Here is a 26,049-nt window from a genome sequence, read left to right on the forward strand (position 1 = left end):
GGATTTTTGGGGAATTTTCAAAGTTTTTATAAACAATTTTTTTTTCATAATGAAGAAAATACATTCCTACTTTGAAAGTATTGTTTCTGTTAAATCGTGTAGTCCTTACATTGAAAGTAGTGGTTCTACACCAGGAACTTTGTTCTTATGCCAAAACCTTTGTGAAATGAGTGGATGATGATGCTAAGTTGGTGGACTGGATAGTATATTACAGCAAAATATGCTATAACACTATGTCCTTTGCACAAAGAAAAAGTTTTTGCAGTTTAATAAACTTTCACCCTGTTTTTATGATAGACCTAATTAGAAAATGACATTTATAACCAGGAACAAAAATAATAATTTATTGGAATTTTGGCTGGCTACAGAGGGGGCAAAGCTCTCTGATACTAAGCAGTGCACTGCATTCTGGGAAATGTAGTTTAAGGCCGGGCCTTTTGAATTCTCTGACACATGGCTCTTCCTTCCCAAACTACATCTCGCAGTGTTTTGTGCTGTTTCCAGAAAACACTGCTCCCTCTTTTTCGCACTCCTAATGCAGAAACTCCATTAATTTACAGAGGCACTAAGACAGCCTTTGACTTTGCTTTCAGCTTTGCTTCCTTGCACTGAATATGAAACTGACTTTGAGAGCCTTCCTAAATTTACAAAACTAAAAAGAAAAAGTATGGAGTAAGTTTCAATCCTTGGATAATTTGAAAAGAAAGCGGAACAAAGGAAAGCATGTGATGAGGGTAGGAAAATCATTCATTTAATTTCCAAATGGGACGTTGCAAAGCTTAAGGGAAAAACAACAATTCCCAATACTTTACTTGTTGTGTGGGATGAAGTCCTAGGAATTGAATTCCAACTCAGCCAAGTAAATCCACACTTTCGGTCTCAGGGGAAAGCAAAGGCAAAGCTCTTCTGGACAAATAGTGCCAAGAAAACCCTGTGATAGGCTTGCCTTAGAGTAACCATAAGTCAGGAACACCCTGAAGGCACATAACATAACATAACAGGAGCAGCAAAAACAGCAACAGCATACTTTCACTGTTTATGAGAGGACCTCTCTCAGAATTAATCTGTTATATGTATTATACTGCCCATGTAATACCTTTCTTGAGACATTACATGAAATTAAAATCTGACCATCTCAAAAATTTGTCTGGGGGTGCTTCCAGACAGTGCCAAAATCCAGATTTTAAATAGAGGGGAGGTTTAAAAAATCCCAGGACCTGTTCATTTTGGGATTGGGTCCCCCACTGCATCACAGGCTTCCTCTGTATTGAAACAAGATGGAGAGCAGATGGGGGGGGGGGGGGGATTTGGTGTAAGTTTTTTAAAAAAAAAATCCATTATGTGCTGGATTGTATATGCACACATGTGAATTTCTTAATATAAATGAGGCCCAGTACATAATAGATCTCTCTCATCCTCCAATTGTTAATTCAAACTCTGTTTAATATTATAAAGTTTAAAATAAAGTTTCAGAGAGTAATAATAATAATAATAATAATAACTTTATTTATACCCCGCTACCATCTCCCCAGGGGACTCGGTGTGGCTTACATGAGGCCGAACCCACAACACATCAATAACAAAAGCAGTAACAACGATAATACAAAAACAGTAAATAAAAACTCATAACAGAAAACAAGGAATAAACATTATAATAACACAATGGCGTTTAAAACCTATGGCTGGGCCAAATGTAATAATTAAAATTTTAAAATAATGCTGGGCATGACCAGGTAAAATTTACTTAGGATAGATTTTAATGGAAAAGTAGGGGCTTTACATAAACTATATATTTTGTGTCCAACTATCAGTGTGAATTAGGCTTGCTCTCCACAGGGGGAAGGGAGGGAAGGAAATATTTTTTGCAAGAGCAGGGATATAGATTAATGCAAATATGCCCATTTTCCGGCTGGAATTGGGATATAAGCAGACCTTTTTAACATGTGATTTTTGTCTGTTGCAGTGAATCAATGCAGATTTACCACGAGCGTCATTAAGCCACCCCTTTTTCAACTCCTTAATTTTAGCATTTTAGGCGCTGTATAGAAGGGCCCTTAGAAGGAACCATCTAACAATTTGTGCTTATTCATTTTTAACCAGTAAGATGCAAGAACCAAAAACCAGATGTGCCCACAAAAGCAGACAAGTGTGCTCACAACTCAGCCCTCATTTTATTTTCCACTAAGTTGTTGTAGGTTTTAGAACATGGCCATACAGCCCGAAAAACCTACAACAACCCAGTGATTCCAGCTATGAAAGCCTTCGACAATATATTTCCCACTTATGTTGTGCACCTACTTTTTATGTTAATATTAGCAAAGATCTGCTCATTTAGTCATATGGGTTCCCCCCATCTTTCAACTCACTCCCTCACATTTTATTTGCTTGTTTGTGATTCCTAATGAATCCTCTAGTGAATTTTGCTACTTGTGCTATTAAAATACTTATTTTTGGAAGTCAGTTAGCTTGCTGAGCATCAAAGGGAGCCAAAAATAATAATTAAAGCCCCACTTCAGTTCCAATTAAGAGTAAAATGGGAGACTCTTCTCTTATCATCATTAACAGACGTTAACTCGGGCCTCAAATATTTCTTCAATTACTAAATAGTTTCTAAAGGACTGCTTGAATGCTAATGAAGTCACAGGGATAGACCCTAAAAACTGGTCCACAAGCCTCTTTCCTCTTTATTTATTTTATTTCTGCTCCTTTCGCATCGTCTGCCACGCTTTCCTTCTCGCTGACCAGCCCCAAGCCCTTGGATAGACCACATCAGCTCTAGATTATGAAATATGTTTTCTTGTGGGTGAACAGATAGCGACAACTGGATGGCATATGTTCTGTATCAGAAAATAGAGTTGATGTGGTCTATCCAATGCAATTTTCTGAATCAGCAACCCAAATAACCAAACCAGATTTAAAGTTGACCAAAAACAGATTCGTAACCTTTTTGGTATTAATGTTGGAGAGTGGTCCCTGGTCAAAGTAGTCCCTGGTCAAGTCATCCCTGGTCAAGTAGTTCCTGGTCGAAAAAAGGTTGGGAACCACTGATCTAAAACATATTCAAAGTTAAAAAAACCACATGTTGGGATAATACTAATCATAGCAACCTGGGCTAAAGAATCCTGTAATAACGTCCTGAGTTGATATATCATTGTATCCATCCAGTGGCTTTCTGTGATCAAGCAGGGTTTTGCACTCTGGTCTCTAAAGTGTAGCCCAATGCCCAAACCATGCATCACACTGGCTCTCTAAAGTAATGTTGAGGAATCCTAAGTGCAGTATGTTTAAGACTCAGTGACTTCTGTGAGTCTGAGTGAAGCATATTTTTATATTTTGCTTTCAGTTATGCTCATCTTTTGATTGTTTATGACCTAACGAAGTGTAGTGGTCAGATTATCAGGTTAAAGCTGGGGAGACTTCTGTTCACGTCCACGCTGAGCCACAAAGCTTCTCCATTCTCCAACAAAGTTGTTATGAGAATAAAATGGGGATAGAGAGGACTCATCTGGCTTGAATAATCTAAATATGAAAAACCATGTCCCCTACCCAAATAATTTGCTGGCAATGAAATACAGATGGTTTGAGATTTCCTTTAATCATATATACACATATATGTAAACACAATCTGGATTTTTAATAAAAAAATGCCTAGCAACTGCAGTGAATGCAGTCCACTGGGAATCGTTTTAGTGACATGGAACAAGACTTTTACAAGAGCAGTACAGCAACTATTCGCTACACTGTGCACTTGTACACATTGGTGCAGTTTACATCAGTGTCAATGGCACAATCCCTTGCCATTTGAGGATTTAGCTTATACTTTTTAAGAACAGGGTTTTTTTTTTGTTATTTTATGTGCTTGTGTTTGTGTATGAGAGGGTTTTAAGAAAACATTTGATTTCAAAGAACCACTTACAAAGAACCACTGTAAAATTGTATTAGCTTCGGTACAGAATGGGGAAAGCGAAATAATAGGAACATTTCCTCCTTAAAACTTTCTCATTATCACAACCGCACCATAAACTAGGACAAACTGGGCTTCGAGGTCACAGATCCAAAGCTGTGCAGTAAAACTAATCAGTTCTTTCGAAAGGATTTTTAAATTATTTTTTAAACTGCTGAACAATCTCTGGGCCAGTCAAATCAAGCCTTTCTGAGAAAAGAAGATTAAAGACAGTTGCTTAAAATACTTTAGAGGGGAGGAAAGATTTAAGCTTTATTACTGAACAGTATGTACAAAATAGTCCATAATGAAAAGGGCGGAGGAGCATTGAAGTGGTTGTCCTCCAGAGAAACAAACAGAACTTGCCAGCAAAAGGTGGACCATATGGAGCAATTTAAGAGGTTAGCACAGGAGGAATAGGAAAAAAACAATGCCCTGCTGAGTATGTAAAATGAGGATATGTCATTTCATTGGTGGTGATACGCTGGCGATAACTAATTGCATGACAAAACTGAGCTCCTAAGCATAACAGAGAAATCCTGTAATACTAAAGCCTATATGTATTACTCATTTATGGCTAAAATTGTGAGATAATAATCTTGTCAAGATGCAGCTCTTTCCAAGATCTTCTCTCGATCTTTAAAGATGTGATCTGTACCTCAATGTTTACATGTACTCATCTACAGCAGAGGTCCAAACTACAGCCTGCAGGCAGTATGCAGTCCTCCAAGGTCATTTACCCAGCCCCTGCCCTAAACTTTAGACTTTGGATCGCCATAAGACTAAAACAACTTGATGGCACACAACAACAACCATCTCATTACTATCTCATCAGCTAAAAGCAGGCCCACACTTCCCAGTGAAATACTAGTAAGTTTATGTTGGTTAAAATTGATCTTCATTTTAAATATTGTATTGTTCCTTCATATTGTTTTACACTTCAAATAAGCTATGGGCAGTGTGCACATGAATTCGCTCACATTTTTTTCAAACTATAGTCTAGCCCCCAACAGTCTGATGGCCCATGAATTGGCCCTCTGTTTAAAAAATTTAAGGAGCCCTGATCTACATATTAGACATGTGATTATGCTGAAGTACATTCTTATGTGCCATGGATTCTTTTCTCAGATTACTGAATGGAAAAACATATTGCCCTAAATTCTGGTCTTCCAGGTGTTTTGGATTTCCTTTCCCAGAATCCCTGGTTATTGGCACAGGATGTTGGAAGGGTCCACTATTCCTCAGACCAGCCACCTCCTTGTTTAATCCTGGTTCTCTCTAGGCCCCCAGATAACTATATTGGCAAAGGTTTTTTGGTCCAATGTTATGTTGGCTCTTGGTCATACAGATTTCTGTTTTTGTTTAGTCTCTGGATGATATGTTATGCATTTGAAAGTGCAACCTTGTTCCTTGCTACAGATACTTTTTACATGGCTCCAACTTTAATACTGCAGAGAGTAGTATATTTACTAACATAGTTTTCTAATTGTATCAACTTTGGTTTCTTTTATTTAAAAAATGAAAGAACTCGAATATCATTGTTATTATTGTTATTATTTTGCTTTAATTAACATCTTGAACAATACTGAGAAAGCAAGTGTGGTAGAAGAATATGTTTTGCATCACAGACCAACAGCTTGCACCTTTCAAGTATATGTGTAGCTGATAATGTGAGAACTGATCTCAAAGGCAAGAAAGGTGAAAACAGCACTGTGAATGTTTTGTATCTATGTTAGAACAGTAGCATAAAAAGTTCTTCCAAAATCTTGGTTATTTATTACTGAACATCATTGGGAGACCCAGGACAAAGGCGAAGGTTGGATTAGATAAGAAGAGGTGCAGTTTAATTGAGAATTGCCCCGGGTTAATAGTTTATATAAGGTCAGGACTATTCTGGCCTCCAATTGAAGATACAACTGCTTGCTCTGGCTTTGTGTTTTGTTTTGTTTGTTTTTCTCAATTTATTGCCAATATGAGCTTAGGCATTTTAAGACTTGTAGACAGGAAGTACCAAGCACTCTGTTTAAGATTACAAAATAGCAATACATACAAAAAGGTTTCTAGTTTAAATTACCTACACACACACACAAACGTGTGTGTGTGTGTAACAGCAGAATATTCCTCTAGTCCTCTGAAGAAATGAGTAGCTTAGTGAATTGCATGCTGAATTGTAATACTCAAGTTTTTTTAAAAGATGTTGCAGACATCTGAGCTGAACACTAATTTGTGTCTGTTTTGAGACACCCACACACACACACACCTAATCCCATGCATAGCAAGAGCAGTGTGTAGGATTCTGCTGTGAACTTGCATTCAAACACATGGAATTCGTCTCTTTTCCTAGCCCAGTTACTGAAGTAGTAACCATCATTGGCACTGGAGTTATAGACTATCCTTATGTAATTCACTACCAGTGCCAAAGTTGGATAGTGTGCAGCAGCGGGAGCTAAAGAGGGAGCAAAAGGGCAGCAAAGGTAGCTAAAATAATAACTAGCCCTTTCTTCTTATTCCATCACAGTAGCTATTGTGTGTGTGTGTGTGTGTCTTTAGTTGTCTGGGCATTTTTACATTAAAGTAAGAAGCATTTTGTTCAGAAGACAGTTGCCTATGTGACTACCTGATGTACCTAAGCATGCAAGGCAATCTAAAGCACAGCTTTCAGCTGCTAGTATGAAAAGCATGTAGAAAAATGCTATCTATTTGATCTGTTATCTTAATATTTAGGCTGGCAGCTGGTTTACTGTGACATATTGAAAGACTGCAAAATCATCTTGTTCCAGCTTAGATTGGACGGACCAACAAAGTTGGCAATGACCCTCCATGCAAGTTATTTTTTATCCTTATTACTTTTGTGGCAAATTCCCATGGACAATATATACCACAGACAAAGGTCCCTCCTATTAATTTATTTTATTACATTTATATACCACTTCTTTCCCATAGTGGGATCCAAAACCCCTTCCACACAGCTGAATAAAATCCCACATTTTCTACTTCGAACTGGGATATATGGCAGAATGAACTCCTATAACCCAGTTCAAAGCAGATATATAGTAGGATTTTCTGCCTTGATATTCTGGCTATGTGGAAGGCCCCAAGATGGCTCACATAGGGTATCAATTACAACCCAACAATAAAAAAAATAAAAGCAGTTACTATCATCCCATTAAAACAGCCTTGCCTCTTGCAAAGAGAGTAAGCTGAGGATACATGGGGAAAGGTTGAGGAAGAATGAGAAACTGGGGCATTTTTAAAAACAGCTAGGAAAATGGGACAACAGAGGGTTAATCAGGAAATCCCTGCCAAATCAGGACAGTTGAAGACTATGTGTCTGTAGAAGAGCAGGGGATCATCTCTGCTACCACTCTGCATAAACTATCCAAATCTGCATGGGAAAATTCGATGTCACTATACAAAAACAAATTCCAGTGTAAAGTAAGAAATGCAAAACAGTGCATCAGTGAGTTCTGGTAGCTGTTCTAACACGGGGGTGACCAAAGTACAGCCCATAGGCCATGTGTGGTCCCCAAGGGTTACTTTTTTGCCCTCCCAGAATTGAAAAAATTAGCAGGAAGTACTTCAGGGTTACTTCATGTTGTACAAATGCCTTGTATCTCAAATGGCCTAGGAGGAGAACTTTATGTAAATGCCTCAACTCCCTAAAAGGATTTGGTGGCAAAAATGAAAAATTGTGTTTTTTTAATGTTTGCGGGGGAGGTTGCTGAGGGTATAGAAGGGACCAACATTTCCTGCAAGACTAATGTGGCTTCTTCACTTCTGATGTTTGCTCAACTCTGTTCTATTTGCACATGCAGCAGTTTGTGGACCCCTAATTTCTTTGACTTTTACTTCTTTTGACCACATCAGGTGGGCCAAAATTCAGCGGCAATGCCGGTTTCTCTTCAGTTTTGCCATGAAGCCCACCATCTCTCATCCCATGATGTACACCTACTTCCGGTTGTGCGCCATAGAAAAACCGAAGAGGAACCACCGTATGCCACCGCTGTGACAACATGGGAGGCTTCCCATATTGCATCAGCAACAATGGGGGGAAGCCGGGTGGCAAGCACCACTCCTCCCACCATGGGATGGGGTTAGAAGTAACTAGGGTGATGCAGGGCATGGGGCAGTGGTTTCCCTTCTGCTGGGCACTACTAGATTCACCACGATACATGGCAATGAGGTCTTTTAAATAGCAGCACAATAGGAAACTGTGACGGTTTCCTCCTCACCTTGGTGTATAGTCTGGGACTATCAATTCTTCTGTATAATCCTGTCTGCCTTTGCAAAATGGACCTGCTGAATTCTGGGCAATGGTAATTTTAATAAGAGACCATTGTACTTCTTCAGGTTATTCACAAAATGATGGTTAATATGCTGTGTAGGAATGCTCTTAGTAGGGAGAGAATCAGAGCCATTGGTAGAACTGTGCAGCTCTACTTGTCTCATTCAAGAAGCAACTTCCATCTCCTGGAAAGTATGTGGTAAATGCCAGTATGATTTTTCCTACTCGTTTACAATGGATGCCTCCACAAAGTCCTATTCTGCTTTGACAGTGTGATGGGAAGGTGACCCTGCAGCACATAATCAGGAAGAACAAAAGATCTAGCAGACCATGAAAAGCTGAGAAGGCTTCAAGTTTGACCCAAATGCCTGGCATCTGAGGATCACCCTGGCTCCATAAAGGGCTCATCATGAATCGATTGGATACCTGGGGTCTTTCACACTTCACAATAATAGCACTTTGATTCTATTTTAAGCACCATGATGCCATCCCATGGAAGTATGCCTGCCTCCCCAAACTACAAAACTAGGACTCCACCAGTTTGAACCATTTCAGTTAAAATGGAACCAATGTACTATAATTTTGTAATAGGAAAAGGGCTCAGATAATCAACTGGCCACAGCAATTGTAAGTTTATTCACAGCAGGGAACAGTTGTGACCTGCATCACTACTTGCACCAGTGAATTCATTGATTTCCAAGGTATGTCAGATGACAACAGAACAAACGCTACATTCAGTTCCATCAGAACCGAGATAGTTGACTTTGGCTCTTAAATGCAATTACATTTTAAACTAAACTGTAGTTAAATGGTTTGTTATTAAGCGGAAGTGCTGTAAATCCATTTAAAACAAATTAAAATTGAATTACAATCTAATTAAATGTAATTGCAGGTGATGAGCATCTGGAATGTGAAATTCAAGATTGCTCATTCTGCCTACATAAGAAAAATCGAATTCTTTGACCTACACTGATTTCAAAAGACTAAGAGTGTTTTTATCAGTATATTCAGATCAAAATAATATATTTAGAATAATCAGATATGATGCAGCAGGCATTTTCTCATCACAGCAGAAGTCACTGCATTAACATACCTCACTGGGTGAACTGACATTTGCACTGTGGTACAAGCAAAACTACTGATCCACAGCAATTGGCAGGACTAATAAACATTTCTGATTGAAAAATGTTATCCCTCACTTAAGTAGTGCAGTTATTGCAACCATGCTTTTTGAGAGAGCAGTTGTAGTAGAGCCTGATTCTTTCACGCCGATATAAAGCTTATACAATACTGCAATATTCACTGCATGTCCAAAACATGACATTTTTGGCTCAGTCATCATGGCTTCTAAGGAGTCTTCCCATTTGCTTTGCTTTCAGATGGATTCATTTCTTTTTGGGAGTCTATCGTATTCATATAAGTCTTCTCCAGCCTTGAAATGTGAGTTGATTTTCCTCCTGTCAGCTTTCTTCACTGTCTACCATTCACAACTACTTTGTATTGTTGTGTGCCTTCAAGTCATTTCTGAATTATGGCAACCTTAGGGGTTTTTTTCAGGCCAAGAACATGTGATTTGCCCAAGTTCACCCAGCAGATTTCCATGGCCAAGCAGGGAATCGAACCTTGACCATCAGAGTTATCATCCAAAATTCAGAGCACTACACCATGCTTGCTCAGAACCATACATGGAGAAAATTATTAAGTTCCTCCCTGAAGGAGCTCCATGTGGAAAGTTGTGTTCTTCCATATCAGCTCACCTGCTCTAGCAATTTCCATCTCAGAGTGAGGCAGGTCTTTTGAAAGGCTGCTAGTTCTAACTTCCCATTCAAATGGATTTCGATCACAACAGGAGGAAGCTCCAGAAGCTGCTTCACTAACATGAAAGTTCCAAATCCACTCATGATTTTGCAACCACTTCAGCTTCAGATGTTTGGCTCCAACAGTTCTCTCATTCAGCTTGGGACAGCTGCAAAAGTAGAAGTGTTAAAAACCAAGAGCAGATCCCCCAGATGCCCCTGTTTATTAGCACATAATACATGAAATCTAGTATAGTGTGGTGGTTTGGGGCATTGGAATACAATTCCGGAGACCAGGTTTCAATTCTCCGCTGGCCATGGAAATCCATTGGATGAGTTTGGGTGAACTCTACACTCTCAGCTCCAGAAAACCCCTTGAAAAGGTCACCTTAGGGTTGACATACATTGGAAACTATTTGAATACCTACAGCAACAACTGAAACCATCCATTCCTTTCCTAGCTACTGTCAGAATTGTGGCTACACTTAAAGGGAGTATGGAAACCCGAGAAAGACAGCCCACAGCATCTCCTTTTTGCTGTCCTTCCTTGCAGGTTCCCCCCCCCCCCCCCCCCCCGCGTGTCAGGAGCGACTTGAAAAACTGCAAGTCACTTCTGGTGTGAAAGAACTGGCCATTCTGCAGCACAGACCTTGCCCAGGGGATGCCTGGATGTTTTGATGTTTTATAATCCTTGAGAGAGGCTTCTCTCATGTCCCCGCATGCGGAGCTGGAGCTGACAGAGGGAGCTCATCTGCACTCTCCCTGGATTCGAACCTTTGACCTGTCGGTCTTCAGTCCTGACAGCACAAGGATTTAACCCACTGTGCCACTGGGGCCTCCTTGCAGGTGAAAACCTTTTTATTCAGACAGGCTTTTAAAACAAAACAGTTTTAAGAAAAGGCTAGGGAGTGCAGTGTGGTTTTAACTGAACCGTTTAAAGTCCTTTTTATCTTTTAATTGCACTCTGTTCTTTTTTACTTGTGGTATGAATTGTAATAATAATAATAATAATAATAATAATAATAATAATAAACAATAATAATACTTTATTTATAACCCGCCCTATCTCCCCAAAGGAATATTTAATACTGTAAATAATTTAATTCTATTTTAGTGTTTACATTTTGTAAATGTTAATAATGTTGTGAGCTGCTTTGAGTTCCAATTTTGGGGCAGAAGAGTGATATAAATATATATAATAACAAAAACAAAATAAACTGTCCTGCAAATTAACAAGAGTATCAATCTCCTGAAGTAAATTCTGTCTTTCAGTTATGTGAGCCCTGACAGTTATGTGAGCCCCATCATCCTGTTTCCCATACCTGGAGTTCACACTGGGCTTCGGTTTTTCAATGGACAACGAATGGGGCAATCTAATCATCTGACCCAACTCCCTTGTTCTATTTCCATCCTTTCAGCTTCCATTCTATATGTATTCAAAATCCTACACAACTTAGCTGATCCCAATCTTTCAGTCTAAGATCTGCATATTAGGAATTCTAGCTTCTTACCCAACCAAGATCTCCACTTCCTTGGATCGGTTTTTTCATTTTTACTTGTTTCTCCATATTCTGGGAATTGCTACCCTGAGCATTTATGAATTGCTCCTTTCCTTGTTATTTTAAAAAATCTCAATTTAAAATAATAATAATAATAATAATAATAATAATCACAGTTCTAGACACAAGTGTCCAACGTGTGATCTACTACAACAGCCAGCGGAGTAATCTTGTTTGCTGTGGACTCATCTTGTTGTGTTTCAAATAATAATAATAATAATAATAATAATAATAATAATAATAATAACAACAACAACAACAACGACAACGACAACGACTCGGGCACAAGCCAGTCAAGGTAGTTCCAGTGGTTATCGGCACACTGGGTACAGTGCCTAAAGACCTTGGCCTGCACATAAAAACAATTGGCGCTGACAATATTACCTTCTGTCAGTTGCAAAAGGCTATCCTCCTTGGAGGCGGTGCTCAGCTCTGGCTCTGGGAGAGGTGTTCTCCTCCATTTTCAAACCGAGGAGCCTGCATTGTTACCAATTGGTCATGTGGATGGCAAGACTGCTTGGAGCCTCCTTTGCCTTTTCCCACTGAAATGGTACCTATTTATCTACTCACATTTGCATGTTTTCGAACTGCTAGGTTGACAGGAGCTAGGGCTAACAGTGGGAGCTCACCCTGTCCCATGGATTCAGGTCAGCAGTTCAGCAGCACAAGGGACCCATTGTGCCACCATGGTCCCTTGTATTCCAATGCTTTTCGGTTTAATTGTTTTATAATCATTTACAATTTGATTAAATGTATTTGTCAGCTGAGCCAGTGTGGTATAGTGATCTGAGAATTAAATTACAGCTATGGAAACCAGGGTTGAAATCCCCATTCAAACATGAAAATCCACTGGATAATTTTGGGCAAGTCTCTCTCAGCCTCAGAGGAAGGCAGAGATAAACCCCCTTTGCGCAAATCTTGCCATGAAAACCCTGTGATAAGTTTGCCTTAGGTTAGTGCCGTGAATGCACATATTTGTCAATGTGCTTTATATTATACTGTATGTCTTGTATTTTGTATTTGACAATGTGTTTTCCCATTGTATTGCATACTTTTATATTTTTATTATTCCTTCCTTCGCTGTTTGTATGCATGTGTACATATATTTTAGATTGTATTCCTTTGGCAGAACCCACTGTTTTTGTTGTTTTATTTGTAAAGCAACATGCTATATAAATAAATGACAGCAATGATGTTGATGACAGCTGTGCAAAGACTCATATATTCTGCATGCATATCTCCTCATTCAAGGGACAGACTGGATTGCCTTCTAGCTAATCTCACTGAATATCATAGAACATAAGATGATAAAGTCTGCATGTTATTGCTATGAGCAGAAATGATATTTCTCCAGTATTAAATCAAGCGTATTGGGTTCATGAACTCTGGATCATTTTTAGTGATATAAAAAATCTCCGTGTGTACATGCGCACATATAGAGATAATATTTCTGTTATTATGGGCGATTGCATTGCTTGCCCATATATCAAAGGAAAGACTTTGGAAAAGGTGCCTGGAAATAACAAAATCAATAACATACTGCAGTCAAAATGCTATACAGTGAAAAGGCTAGTTTATTGTTTGTAAATAGGGTTAATAAGCTTCTGAACCTCTTTCCCGGTAGAAATTTGAGCAAGGCTTTCAGAAATATAAAGAATCAATTCCTAGGGAAGTTCTCACCCATTTAAAAAATTGAAACGAATAGGACTTACATACAGTTATTTCAGTGACACTTGTACCAGACAATTTCCCAGTAAAATGGTGGTTTTAAACTGTGTAACCTTTCATTCTAATTAAAGTTTTGGTAATAGTGATGCATGTTTTACTGACTGAAAACCAAGCAGTACATTCATTTATGTGCACTCAAGCACATGCACACACCCAACATAGGACAATAATTAACAATCATCCATATCATCTTCAGATAACACCGCTTCTGTAATAATATTCATATTTTTGCCAACTTCTCAAGTTAATCAAATGTACTAATTAAGCATCATTAGTCATTTTATAAATCAGTAGAGCTACAGTCTTACTTGCATTGAAGTTCAAAGCAGTTTCCCCACTAATGGATCCACTCTTGTTGAACAGGAGGAAAATGTCAAAGGATTTGAGAAGAAATCTTTGCATAGCTGTGGGCTACATTATTGATACTGCCATTTCAATGAAAAACAGTGGCCTTTGTATTCAGCATAAAAGGCCGTACATATGTACAGCCATATGGGCTAGGCCCTTAAAGCTATTCAAATAAATATGTACATTGAGGATGAAGTTTACCTGTATTAAAAGATACATTCAGGCAACAAAATACCTAAAATGGAATGAAGAACTAAGATTACTAACAATTTTGGCAGCTTTGAAGGAAGATTTGAATAAGGCTACCAATGGCTATTATTCATGGTGGCTTCATATATACGAGAAGCAAGTCTCAAAAGACCAGTTGCTAGGGAACATAAGGAAGAAGAGTACTATTGCACTGATGTCTGGTTTGTGGTCTTCCTATAGGCAAGTTGTTGGCAGATGTGGGAACTGAAATGGTGGTAAAGAGGAATACTAATCAGCTTGAATCTACAATATCTGTGTAGGGACGAGTCCTCAATATGGTCAGAATTGTTACAGATGCTCTACTGGTGGAGATAAGGCATGTAGATATGTTGCAAATATGAAACTGGGTCTTCTTCCATTGGAGTTGGAGGCTCCTTCTCTGGAGGCTTTTAAACAGAGGCAGGATGGCTATCTGCTGGGGGTGCTTTGAATGCAATTTTCCTGCTTTTTGGCAGGGGTTTGGACTGGATGACCCACGAGGTCTCTTCCAGCTCTGTGATTCTATGAGATGACCCATCTTAGTAATACAAGGAGAACATGATCAGATCAAACTCCTATCTAGTCCAAAACTCTGATCACACAGCAGATCACACAGGTTTCGGCGGTGACCAGGGGAGCATTTGCACAGTTAAAACTTGGGCACCAGCTGCGCCCATACCTTGGGAATTCTGACTTGGTCACAGTAGTCCATGCTCTAGTTACATCCTGTATAGACTACCGCAACGTGCTCTACATGGGGTTGCTTTTGAAGACTGTCCAGAAGCTTCAAATGGTCCAACGGAAAGCAGCCAGATTACTAACAGAAGCAGCGCTCAGGAGCATACAGCTCCTCTGTTGCGTCAGCTCCACTGGCTGCCAGTTTGCTACCGGGCACAATTCAAAGTGCTGGCTTTAGTCTATAAAGCCCTAAATGGTTCTGGCCCAACTTACCTGTCCGAGCGCATCTCCCCTTATGAACCATCTAGGATGTTAAGATTGTCTGGGGAGGCCCTGCTCTCGATCCCATCTTTGTCACAAATATGTTTGGCGGGAACGAGAGAGAGGGCCTTCTCAGTGGTGGCTTCTCTGCTACAGAAGACCCTTCCTAGGGACATTAGATCACCCACCTCCCTTTTAACATTCCAGAAAAAAGTCAGGACTTGGATGTTTGAGCAAGCATTTGAAAATACAATGTAACAGCCATAGGAATATGGAACAAGTGGATAATGAGACTGCAAATGATTTATGTTTTATTGATCTTGTTATGGTTTTATATTATATGTTAATGTTTTAAAATGTTTTTATAGTGTTGTTGGGCATGGAATTATTGCCTCTGCAAACCGCCTTGAGTAACCTGCAGGCTGAGAATAACGGTATATAAATATAGTAAATAAATAAATAAATAAATACATTTTGCACAAGTCATAACCATGAGATGAGGGCAACAGCATCCCCTTCTACTTGGGTTTCCTGACAAATGGAATATGATGGCAAACCACCTTTGGTATTCATTTACTCTACCCCTGCAGGATTCAGTAGCATTGGTAACCTGAGTGGAACAGGAATTAAATTAGCCCAGTTATGCTGATGACAGCCAACTCATAATATAAAACACTATAAGAACAAACAAACACTCCACCACTTCATACCAGTGTCACTCAAATATTACCAACTGGTTGTAGCTAATTCAGATTACTGGTTTGCACTTTATTACAGCATAGTTGCTCTGCCTGTGATCCTATCCAAGAAGCAAGCCCCACTGAACACTGAACACAAACTTCTGAACTAACACATACAAGACTGTGCTGCATGCAATTTAGTTTCTAACCACACCGTTCTGAAATGAAAATAAACACCTTTGCAGTACTTAACCAAGCAGCAGGTGTAATTGCAATCTTTAATAAATCCTGTTAAATGGATTCTGGAGGAACATAGCCTCAAATAAGGAATAACTTTTGGTCAATATGGATAGGACAACCCATATTTTTCAGTCTAACCATTTTAAAAAGAAAAGTATTAGTGCTAGCGAGTGTAGAATTAAAACAGAATTACATCTGACCTGATCCTTAACCAAATCAGATCCTGAAGTGAGTCAAATTTTAGGATGAACTAGATTGTTGGTTGACTGAGCTGCCATTTTCATCTAACATAATCTGAAGATGTCTCCAGCAAAATTGTAGTCCAATAATTAAATATAACTAGTTCAGAGATTACTTTCTAAACCCTCCTTGATACTCATTTTAAAGCAGCTTATACACCGTTGAACATATTACCCTTATGAATCAAGCCTCAGTTTAATCATATAGGGGTTCTTATTGGATTTACTATGAGGTAAGTCTTCAAGTGTTCCCAAGATCAGGTTCACTATGATAAAGGGGACGGTTTTGCAGGGGGAAGGCCAAGATAATTTCCTCATTCATATCTTATGGGCTGCCTCCATCGTTTTATTACATGCAGTGCTATCTACTGCGGACAGATTTTCATATGCATTTCAGAACTATAGCACAGGATAGATAGCCTATTTCCATTCTCTCTCTAAGTAAAGGTAAAGGTTTTCCCCTGACATTAAATCTAGTCATGTCCAATTCTGGAGATTGGTGCTCATCTCCATTTCTAAGCAAAAGAGCCAGCGTTGTCCTTTTATAACTCCAAGGTCATGTGGCCAGCATGACTGCATGGAGCACCATTACCTTTCTGCCGAAGTGGTACCTATTGATCTACTCACATTTTGCATGTATTCAAATTGCTAGGTGGCAGAAGCTGGGGCTAACAACAGGTGCTCACCCCGCTCCCTGGATTAGAACCGCCGACCTTTTGGTCAGCAAGTTCAGCAGTTCAGCGGTTTAACCCACTGTGCCACCGGAGGCTCCTTATTCTCTCTCCACTCTATCCCTTTCTTCAATATATAATGCTGATGGTCACGTGGACCATCAGCAAAATCCTGAAAGTCTAATTGTATTTTATTGGACAACTAAAATATCAGTTAGGAAGCTAACCTTTTAATGAATTGCTCAGCTCTGTTTTTCAAAATATTACTTAAAAGACTATAAAATACTATCAAGAGAAAATGCATCTAGTTCATTTCCATAATCTGTAAAAATACACACACACACACACACACACACAATACCCAGAGAAGGAGTGCTTGGCATTCTCAGGTTCAGTTGGCATAAAGAAACAAGACCAAATATTCTGTTTCTCGATTGATTTTATTCTCAATTTCTTTCCCCCAGTGTTCGCTTCAGCTTTGGTCTCTAAATGTTTTTGTTACTTGGTATTCACTGTCTCGCTTGACTGTCACAAGGAGCCCACTGTCGGAAAACATGCTTCCTGTGAACTTTGTCTGGTTTCCATGGAGCAAAGTTTTCCCTTTAATTCTCTTTCTCAGAGCCCTCACACATATGCACTTGTCTGTGGTGTATTTCTGCCAAGGAAGGTTTATAACAGGGTCAATGGGAGGTAAGGCATCGGTGACACACCATCTTCCCCGGGCAGCGCTGAGAACAACAGTGCGATACAATTTACAACCTGTGTGTTTTAGCTCCAGCTCTCTAAAATGGAATGAAAAGATGTCATTGCTTTCTAGATGGCACTTTTAGATGATGGAACAACCATTATAATATCATATAATATAATACAATGTAAATGTATATTGTATCATAACGTTACCAAAAAATTCCACAGTACCATGAAATGTTCCATCTGTAAGTACCTTACTATTTGTAATATCAGACCATCTAGTCGCCTCCATGACTTTTTGACTGTTGTCTCCATTCCAAATAAATGGGCAGATGATTCAAAATAATTGGTTTTGGGTGAGAACTTCCAATGAATTCAACATGACTTGACTTTCTACATCAGGCATGGGCAAACTTGGGTGCTTAAGCGGCTGAGAGGGAAAAGGAAAGGGCCAGAGGCTGATAGGAATTGTGGGAGTTAAAGTCCAAAAGACCTAGAGGGCTGAAATTTGCCCGTGCCTGTTCTAAATGGATGGGAACACCAGCACACAAGTCGAACAGATGACAGCCATATGTTAGTTTCCTTGCACACACAAAATACAGAAAAACTTTTTTTCCTAAGCAGACCCACCCATACAAGTCCAACAAAATAAAAACCACAACTAAAAGAAGAGCGATGTCAGCACTAAACAAACAGGTTTTGACATAAAAGAGACAGAGAGAGAGAGAACCCTTTCATGCATTGTGTTCATACAGTTGACAAATCCTGCGGCGAATACAAAGTAGATGTGAGATTTCCACCTGAGGGATGGCTTCTCCACACACCCAAGAGATGGAGTGCGAAAAGCATGGACTCACCTTAGAAAACCCCATCCCAAGCCACGCACTCCGAGAAAGATAGGTTTCCTTGGCTCAGTCAGCTTACCAAGACTTCCTCAGAGACCAACTGAACCCAAGAATGCCAAGCATTCCTTCTGAGGGCACTGAGGGCATCTACACTTGTAATTTTGACACTTTTTGAACTGCCTTGGCTCAACACTATGGAATCCCATAATGTGTAGCTTGATGAGGCACTAGCATTTCTAGACAGAGATGAGGAAAGGCTAGAAGTCAAACTACAACTGGCAGGATTCCACAGCATTGAGCCATGGCAATTCAAGTGGTGGCTTGCTGTGAGTTTTTTGAGCTGGATGGCCACGTTCCAGAAGCATTTTCTCCTGACATTTCACCCACCTCTATGACAGGCATCCTCAGAGGTTGTGAAGTCTTTGGAAACTAGGCAAGTGAGGCTTATATATCTGTGGAATGTCAAGGTGGAGAAAGAACTCTTCTCTGCTTGAGACAGGTGTGAATGTTGCCATTGGCCACCTTGATTAGCATTTAATGGCCTTGCAACTTCAAAGCCTGATTGGTTCCTTCCTGAGGGAATCCTTTGTTGGGAGGTGTTAGCTGGCCCTGATTGAGTCTTGTCTGGAATTCCCCTGTTTTTTTATTCTTGCTCTTTATTTACTGTTCTGATTTTAGAGGGTTTTTTAAAATACTGGTAGCCAGATTATGTTCATTTTCATAATTTCCTCCTTTCTGTTGAAGTTGTCCGCATGCTTGAGGATTTCAATAGCTTCTCCGTGTAGCCTGACATGGTGGTTGTTAGAGTGCTCCAGGATTTCTGTGTTCTCAAATAATATGCTGTGTCCAGGTTGGTTCATCAGATGCTCTGCTTTGAATCCGCAAGGGCATTAAATGCTAATCAAGGTGGCCAACTGCAACATTCACACTTACCTCAAGCAGACAAACCCACTTGCCTAGTTTCCAACAGACCCTTAAACCTCTGAGAATGCCTGCCATAGATGTGAGCAAAATGATAGGAGAGAATGCTTCTGGAACAGGGGCTTACAGCCCAGAAAACTCTGGCCATGATTCTGGCCATGAAAGCCTTCAATAACAAGTTCAAGTGGTGTCAAACTGCATTCCTTCCACAGGATAGATCAGGCATGGGCAAACTTTGGCCCTCCAGGTGTTTTGGACTTCAATTCCCACCATTCCTAACAGCCTACCAGCTGTTAGGAACAGTGAGAGTTGAAGTTTGCCCATGTCTGGTGTAGATGCACCCTGAGTAATGGAGGGAATGAAGGAAGGGATGATGCTAGTCCAAGTTATGAGAAAAGAGGGAGCCGGGAGAGGACAAGTCCTGAGAACAGTTCTTCTCTCCTTTACATGGCACCGGGGTGAAAAGAAGGGCTCCATTGGGCCCCAAAGGCCCCCTTCAACCTGGCTCCCTTTCCAAAATGGCTCTCCAGCATGAGCCTTCTTCCCACCATATCTTTCCAATCACTTCAGCCCTGCAGGTGTTTTGGACTTCAACTCCTACCATTCCTAACAGCCTCCAAAACACTTGGAGGGCTGAAGATTGCTCATGCCTGGTGTAGATGCACCCTGACTCATGGAGGTGAGGAAAGAAGGGATGATGCTGTTCCAAGAAGAGAGAGAAGAGGGAGCCAGGAAAGGACAGGTCTTGAGAACTGCCCTCTCCGTTAAATGGGGGAGAGAAGGGCTCTATTGAGCCCCAGAGGTCCCCTTCAACCAGGTGTCTCTTCCCAATGCTGCTCTCCATCATGAGCCTTCCTCCCACCATCTTTTTTTCAATCACAGAATCATGGAGTTGGATAGATAAGGCATGGGAAAACTTCAGACCTCCAGGTGTTTTAGGCTTCAACTTCCACAATGTTTTGGACTTCAACTCACAAAATTCCCACAATTCCAAAACACTTGGAGGGCCGAAGTTTGCCGATGCCTGGTGTAGATGCACCCTGGAGGGGAGGAAGGAGGGAATGATGCTGGTCCAAGAAGCAAGAGAAGAAGGAGTGGGGAGAGGACAGCTCCTGAGAACAGCTCTCCTCTCCTTTAAATGGCACCAAGGGTGCAAAGAAGGGCCTCAGAAGCCCCCTTCAACCTGTGTCTCTTCTCCAGCATGAGCCTCCCTCCCAGAATCTCTTTCCAATCTCAGAATTAAACCCCTGTGCCGGCAGGACTGAAGACTGACAGGTCGCAGGTTCGAATCCAGGGAGAGTGCGGATGAGCTCCCTCTGTCAGCTCCAGCTCCTCATACGGGGACGTGAGAGAAGCCTCCCACAAGGATGGTAAAACGTGAAAACATCGGGCGTCCCCTGGGCAACGTCCTTGCAGACGGCCAAATCTTTCACACCAGATGCGACTTGCAGTTTCTCAAGTCGCTCCTGACATGAACAAAAAATAATCACAGAATAATAGAGTTAGAAGAGAGCGGAATGGCCATCCAGTCCAACCGCTTGCCATGCAGGGGGAGAAGAAAATGTCTCTCTCCCCTCGCACTTCATACCATAGGGACCCAGTGGCGGCTCCTTTTCCTTTCTGACCCACCCACCCAAGACTCCCTCCACACACACACACACACACACACACACACACACACACACACACAGAGGCGCCACACTCACCGATCCGGAGCACTTGCGGGGCGCTGTGGGGGATGATGGCGAGGGCGAGGAAGAGCAGGAGGAAGAAGAGCAGCCCTCCTCTCCCTCCGGGGGAGCCTCCTCCGCCCACCCCCATCGCTGACTCCCGGGCCTCGCTCAGCAGTCCTTGCGGGGCCCCATGCTGGCGCCTCCCGCCGCGGGCCTCCTCTTCCTCCTTCTCCTCTTCCTCTTCTTCTTCTTCCTCCTCCTCCTCCTCTTCCAGCTCCTCGCACTCATGCATCGGCTGCTCCGGCTCGGGCTGGACCTCGCCTCCTCCGGACGCCCCTCATCCTGCCTTCATGGCCAGGAAGCCCAGAGGAAGAGAGAGAGAGAGAGAGAGAGGCAGAGAGAGAGAGGGAAGGAAGGAGGGTTGGGCAGAGGATCGCTTCGGGGACCCACGCCAACACTTGCTCCTCAGCTGCCTCGTCCTTTCCGGAGCACCCTCAGCCGGCTTCGGCTTCTTCCCCTTTGCCTTCCTCTTCTTTAGCCCATCACTCCTTCCCCGTGGGCTTGGGAAGTTGGCCCTGCTTCCCTCCGGGTCGCCAGAGATCCGTCGCCCACCAACTCCGCGCCACTCTGCCACCAGGACGGGCGGATCAGCCCTTGCGCTCGCTCCTTCCCGCGCCCTCCCGAGCAGCCCAGCCAATGAAGCCCGGATTCTGATTGGCTGCTCTCTCTCTTTCTCTCTCTATCGAGGGAGGGTTCTGAGGAGAGGAGAGGGGAGGGGGCACTTGCCAGCCCCGAGTGGGTCAATGGCACCAAAGTGGACGAGAAATCCTCCGCTGACGTCAGCCGCCTTCACAAACCGCACCCGGAGCCCCTCCGCCCCCCCCCCCCCCAATACCGCTTTCCCACTCTTTCCCGCCCCTTCCCTTCCCTTCCCTTCTTGGACAAGTGAGATTGATCGCAGGACTTCTCGGCAGCCGAGGCTCAAGATGGCAAAGGGGGAAGCTTTTCCGGGATGGAGGTTTCCATTTGTCTCCGGTTGCATCTCCACAAGGCATGGGCCAACTTCGGCCCTCCAGGTGTTTTGGACTTCAACTCCCACAGCCGGTAGCCTGTTAGGAATGGTGGCAGTTGAAGTCCAAAACACCTGGAGGGCCGAAGTTTGCGCATGCTTGGTCTATCCTGAGGAATGAATGCCGTGTGACACCACTTGAACTTGTAGTCAAAGGCTTTCATGGCCAGAATTACTGGCCATGATGGGAGTTAAAGTCCAAAACACCTGGAGGGCAGAAGTTTAGCCATGCCTGATCTCTATGATTCTGTGATTGGAAAGAGATGGTGGGAGGAAGGCTAATTCTGGAGAGCAGTGTTGGGAAGGGACACGAGTTGAAAGGGGACGCTGGGGTCCAATGGAGCCCTGCTTTGCACCCCTGTTGCCATTTAAAGGAGAGGAGAGCTGTTCTCAGGACCTGTCGCCTCCCGACTCCCTCTTTTCTCACATCAGGGACCAGCATCATCCCCTCCTTCCCTCTCTCCATTACTCATGGCTTCAAACTACAAGAAAGGAGATTCCATCTGAACATGAGGAAGAACTTCCTGACTATGAGAGCCGTTCAGCAGTGGAACTCTCTGCCCCGGAGTGTGGTGGAGGCTCCTTCTTTGGAAGCTTTTAAGCAGAGGCAGGATGGCCATCTGTCAGGGGTGATTTGAATGCAATATTCCTGCTTCTTAGCAGGGGGTTGGACTGGATGGCCCATGAGGTCTCTTCCAACTCTTTGATTCTTTGATTCTATGATTCTATGCATCTACACCAGGTCTGGGCAAACACTGGCCCTCCAGATGTTTTGGACTTTCACCATTCCTAAAAGTCCAAATCACCTGGAGGGCCAAAGTTTGCCCATGCCTGATCTATCCTGTGGAATGAATGCAGTTTGACATGACTTAAATTTATTGTCAAAGGTGTTCATGGCCAGAATCACTGGGCTGCTGTGAGTTTTCCGGGCTATATGGCCATGTTCCAGAAGCATTCTCTCCTGTAGTTTTGCCCACATCTATGGCAGGCATCCTCAGAAGTTTAGGGGTCTGTTGGAAACTAGGCAAGTGAGTTTTATATATCTGTGGAATAATGTCCAGGGAGGGAGAAAGAACTCTTGTCTGCTTGAGGCAAGTGTGAATGTTGCAGTTGGCCGCCTTGATTGGCATTTAATGGCCTTGCAGCATCAAAGCAGAGCACCTGATGAACCATCCTGGGCCCAGCATATTATTTGAGAACACAGAAATGCCGGGAGGAATGGTGGGAGTTGAAGTTCAAAACCTCTGGAGGGCCCAAGTTTGCTCATACCTGCTGTACAGTGGGGTTTAATGCCACTCAAACTGCTAGGACTCAAGGCTATGGAATCCCAGGAGCTGTTCTTTGACATCACAAGAGTACTCTTTGACTAATAATAATAATAATAATAATAATAATAATAATAATAATAAGCTGTTATCAGGACCTCAAAATCAAACTGCAAAGGCTCTGGCATAAACCAGTACAGGGTTTACCTGTGGAATGTCCAGGTGGGAGAAAAGACTCTTGTCTGCTTGAGGCAAGTGTGAATGTTGCAGTTGGCCACCTTGATTAGCATTGAATGGCCTTGCAGCTTCAAAACAGAGCACCTGATGAACCAACCTGGACGCAGCATATGAGGGCTGAATGAAAAGTAATGCCTCCACCTTCGTTACATGGGTTTCGATGGGAATATTTTACCAAATCAAATGCAGAAATAATCCTTAGAATGTGCTCTTTAACTACGACTATTCACTTTCCCACATATTCACCAGACAACTGGATCACCAGACATTTCTGCCAATGATGAACAAGTTTTCTGAAGCTGTCATGGAAGAAGTTGACACCCTGTTTCCACAACCCATTGTGCAGACATCTTCCAATAGCCAAGCAAAACAATAATGTGACCCACATGTTCTTGTGAAATGCCGATTATGCTTGAAATTTCTCTCTGAGTGATACAACAATTGTGCTGAATCAATCTGTCAACCTTTTGCTTGTGAAACTCGGTGGTTGCTGTCACAGGATGTCCAACTCTTTGTTTGTCACGCAAGTCAGATGTTCCCACCTAAACATCTTTAAACTTACTCACCCAATGACACACAGTACTCACATCAACACAATCACCATAAACAGCTTGCATTAAAAAATTCAATGACTGCACATTGCTTAAGTCGCATTGACTGACCCTCTGTGCAGGGTTCCATACTTCACACTTTAACAACACAACCATTCAATGCTAAGGCTTCCTGTCAAAATAGAACTGTAGAGGAGAGTCTACTGAACAAGCCAGTACCTGCCATCTGTTAAGGAGTTATGAAGATGGAGGCATTACTTTTCATTCAACCCTCGTATTATTTGAGAACAGAGAAATGCTAGACCACTCTAACAACCACCATGTCAGGCTACACAGAGAAGCCATTGAGGTCTGATGGAAACTATATAACTATGGCTGTTAGGAATGGTGGGAATTGAAGTCCAAAACCTCTGGAGGGGCCAAGTTTGCCCATGCCTGCTGTACAGTGAATGAGGTTTAACACCACTCGAAATGCTTGGACTCAAGACTATGGAATTCCAGGAGCTGTCTTTTGATGCCACAGCAGTACTCTTTGATTAAAAAAAAAAAAAAAAACCCAAAAGATCCTCTCTAAAAATTGCATCTTGCACAGTTAATACAGTGTCAAACTGCATTCATTCTACATTTTAGACGCAGCCTGAGCTGTTGAGGATCTTTAGAAACTCAGGCGGAACTCTTGATCCCACCTAGAACGCCTTTCTTGCACCATTAAACAAGCCGGGGCCCATCCCATTTTACAAACCAAGTCCTGACCTAGGACACTGCTAAGCTAGGCTCAGAAAACAGGTTCTAGAGTTGTAGACTCATTTCCAATGAGTTCAATGAATAGGTCAATTCCCATGCAGATAAAAGGTAAAGGTTTCCACTTGACATTAAGTCTAGTTATGTCTGACTCTTGCGGGGTGGTGCTTATTTCCACTTCTAAACCAAAGAGCTAGCATTGTCCGTAGACACATATAAGGTCATGTGGCCAGCATGACTTCACAGAGCGCCATTACTTTCCTGCCGAAGCGGTACCTATTGATATTCACATTTGCATGTTTTCAAACTGCCAGGTTAGCTGAGGCTAACAGCAGGAGCTTACCCTGCTGTTACCACCAACCTTTTGGTCAGCAAGTTCAGCAGCTCTGTGGTTTAACCCACTGCACCAATGGGGCTCCTTATGCAGATAAAAGCATCCCTATAAAGTGGCAAAGCTACTTTTTTTGGACTGCATCTCTCAGGATTCCCCATCAATATGGCTACCAGCAATGAAATGTCTATTGGCAGACATATCAGATCAACACCAAGACTTAGGCATGCAATGAAACATGCCTTTTCTTTGGAACCATCATTCTGGTCCAACCCTTATTTTGAGCTACAGCACACTGTGGTCTGGAGCAGGGAATGAATCTCTAGTGCTGTTGGATTGTATATCTCATCAGCCCTAGCTTGCTTATGAGAAGACTGTTGGGAAATACATTATACCAACACTTGTAACATTACACTGTCCCTATCCCTAGTTTGAAAAAATTGTGCATGGGTGGGTCAAAAATTTTGCTTCCTATGTCATAAAAACATTATGAATAACCATATAGCATCAGATGTTACTACAGATCATACTCTGAACAGTTCTCTACGCAAACCAACCATTCAACATAGTCACTATCAATTTGTACACATTTGTGCCATTGTTTAACCCAGGCATCAAAACCATATTGAAAAAATTCAGGGTTTTGCTCCACAATCCATGATTTCAAAGCGGTTTTAATTTCATTCAGGTCATTCAATCTGAAACCATGTAGGTTTCAGAGGTACAAACAGATAAAAATCAGAAGGGGCCAAATCATAAGCAATCTTCAAGCAATTATGGATTACCGTAGGTGCACATCCTTCTTTTGCCAGAAATTTGATGATGACTCTTTCTTTTAGCTTCAAACTCATGGTTCTAATCAATCTATCGGAAAAAGAAAAGACTATATTAGTAGAGTAAGATTCCCTCTATCATATTGTGCATAGATAGTCCAGTAGGTGTGAAATGAATAAAAATTAGAGCGATGGAGGCATTACTTTTTGACCCATCCGTGTACAAGATAAACTATTCTTACTCCAAGGGTGCTGTCCATGGTGCTGATTTGTCAAACAGTCACTACCTTCCTCATT

The 26,049-nt window shown here is 41.8% G+C and overlaps 1 protein-coding gene across 4 annotated transcripts in view; it reads right to left on the reverse strand.

The window, feature by feature from the left end:
* GRIK1 (glutamate ionotropic receptor kainate type subunit 1) overlaps nt 1–21,496 on the reverse strand; it is a 206,250-nt gene extending 184,754 nt beyond the window's left edge. For 2 of the 4 annotated variants that reach the window (XM_060770450.2, XM_060770451.2), the window contains exon 1: nt 20,819–21,496. In XM_060770450.2, coding sequence (XP_060626433.2) covers nt 20,819–21,077 — 259 coding nt within the window. In that variant the 5' untranslated portion in view covers nt 21,078–21,496. The remainder of the gene's footprint in view (nt 1–20,818) is intronic. The other 2 variants (XM_060770448.2, XM_060770449.2) reach the window with 1 other exon arrangement.
* Between the last annotated feature and the right edge of the window lie 4,553 nt (nt 21,497–26,049).

This window comes from Anolis sagrei, chromosome 3, assembly GCF_037176765.1.
Source record: "Anolis sagrei isolate rAnoSag1 chromosome 3, rAnoSag1.mat, whole genome shotgun sequence".
NCBI lineage: Eukaryota > Metazoa > Chordata > Lepidosauria > Squamata > Dactyloidae > Anolis > Anolis sagrei.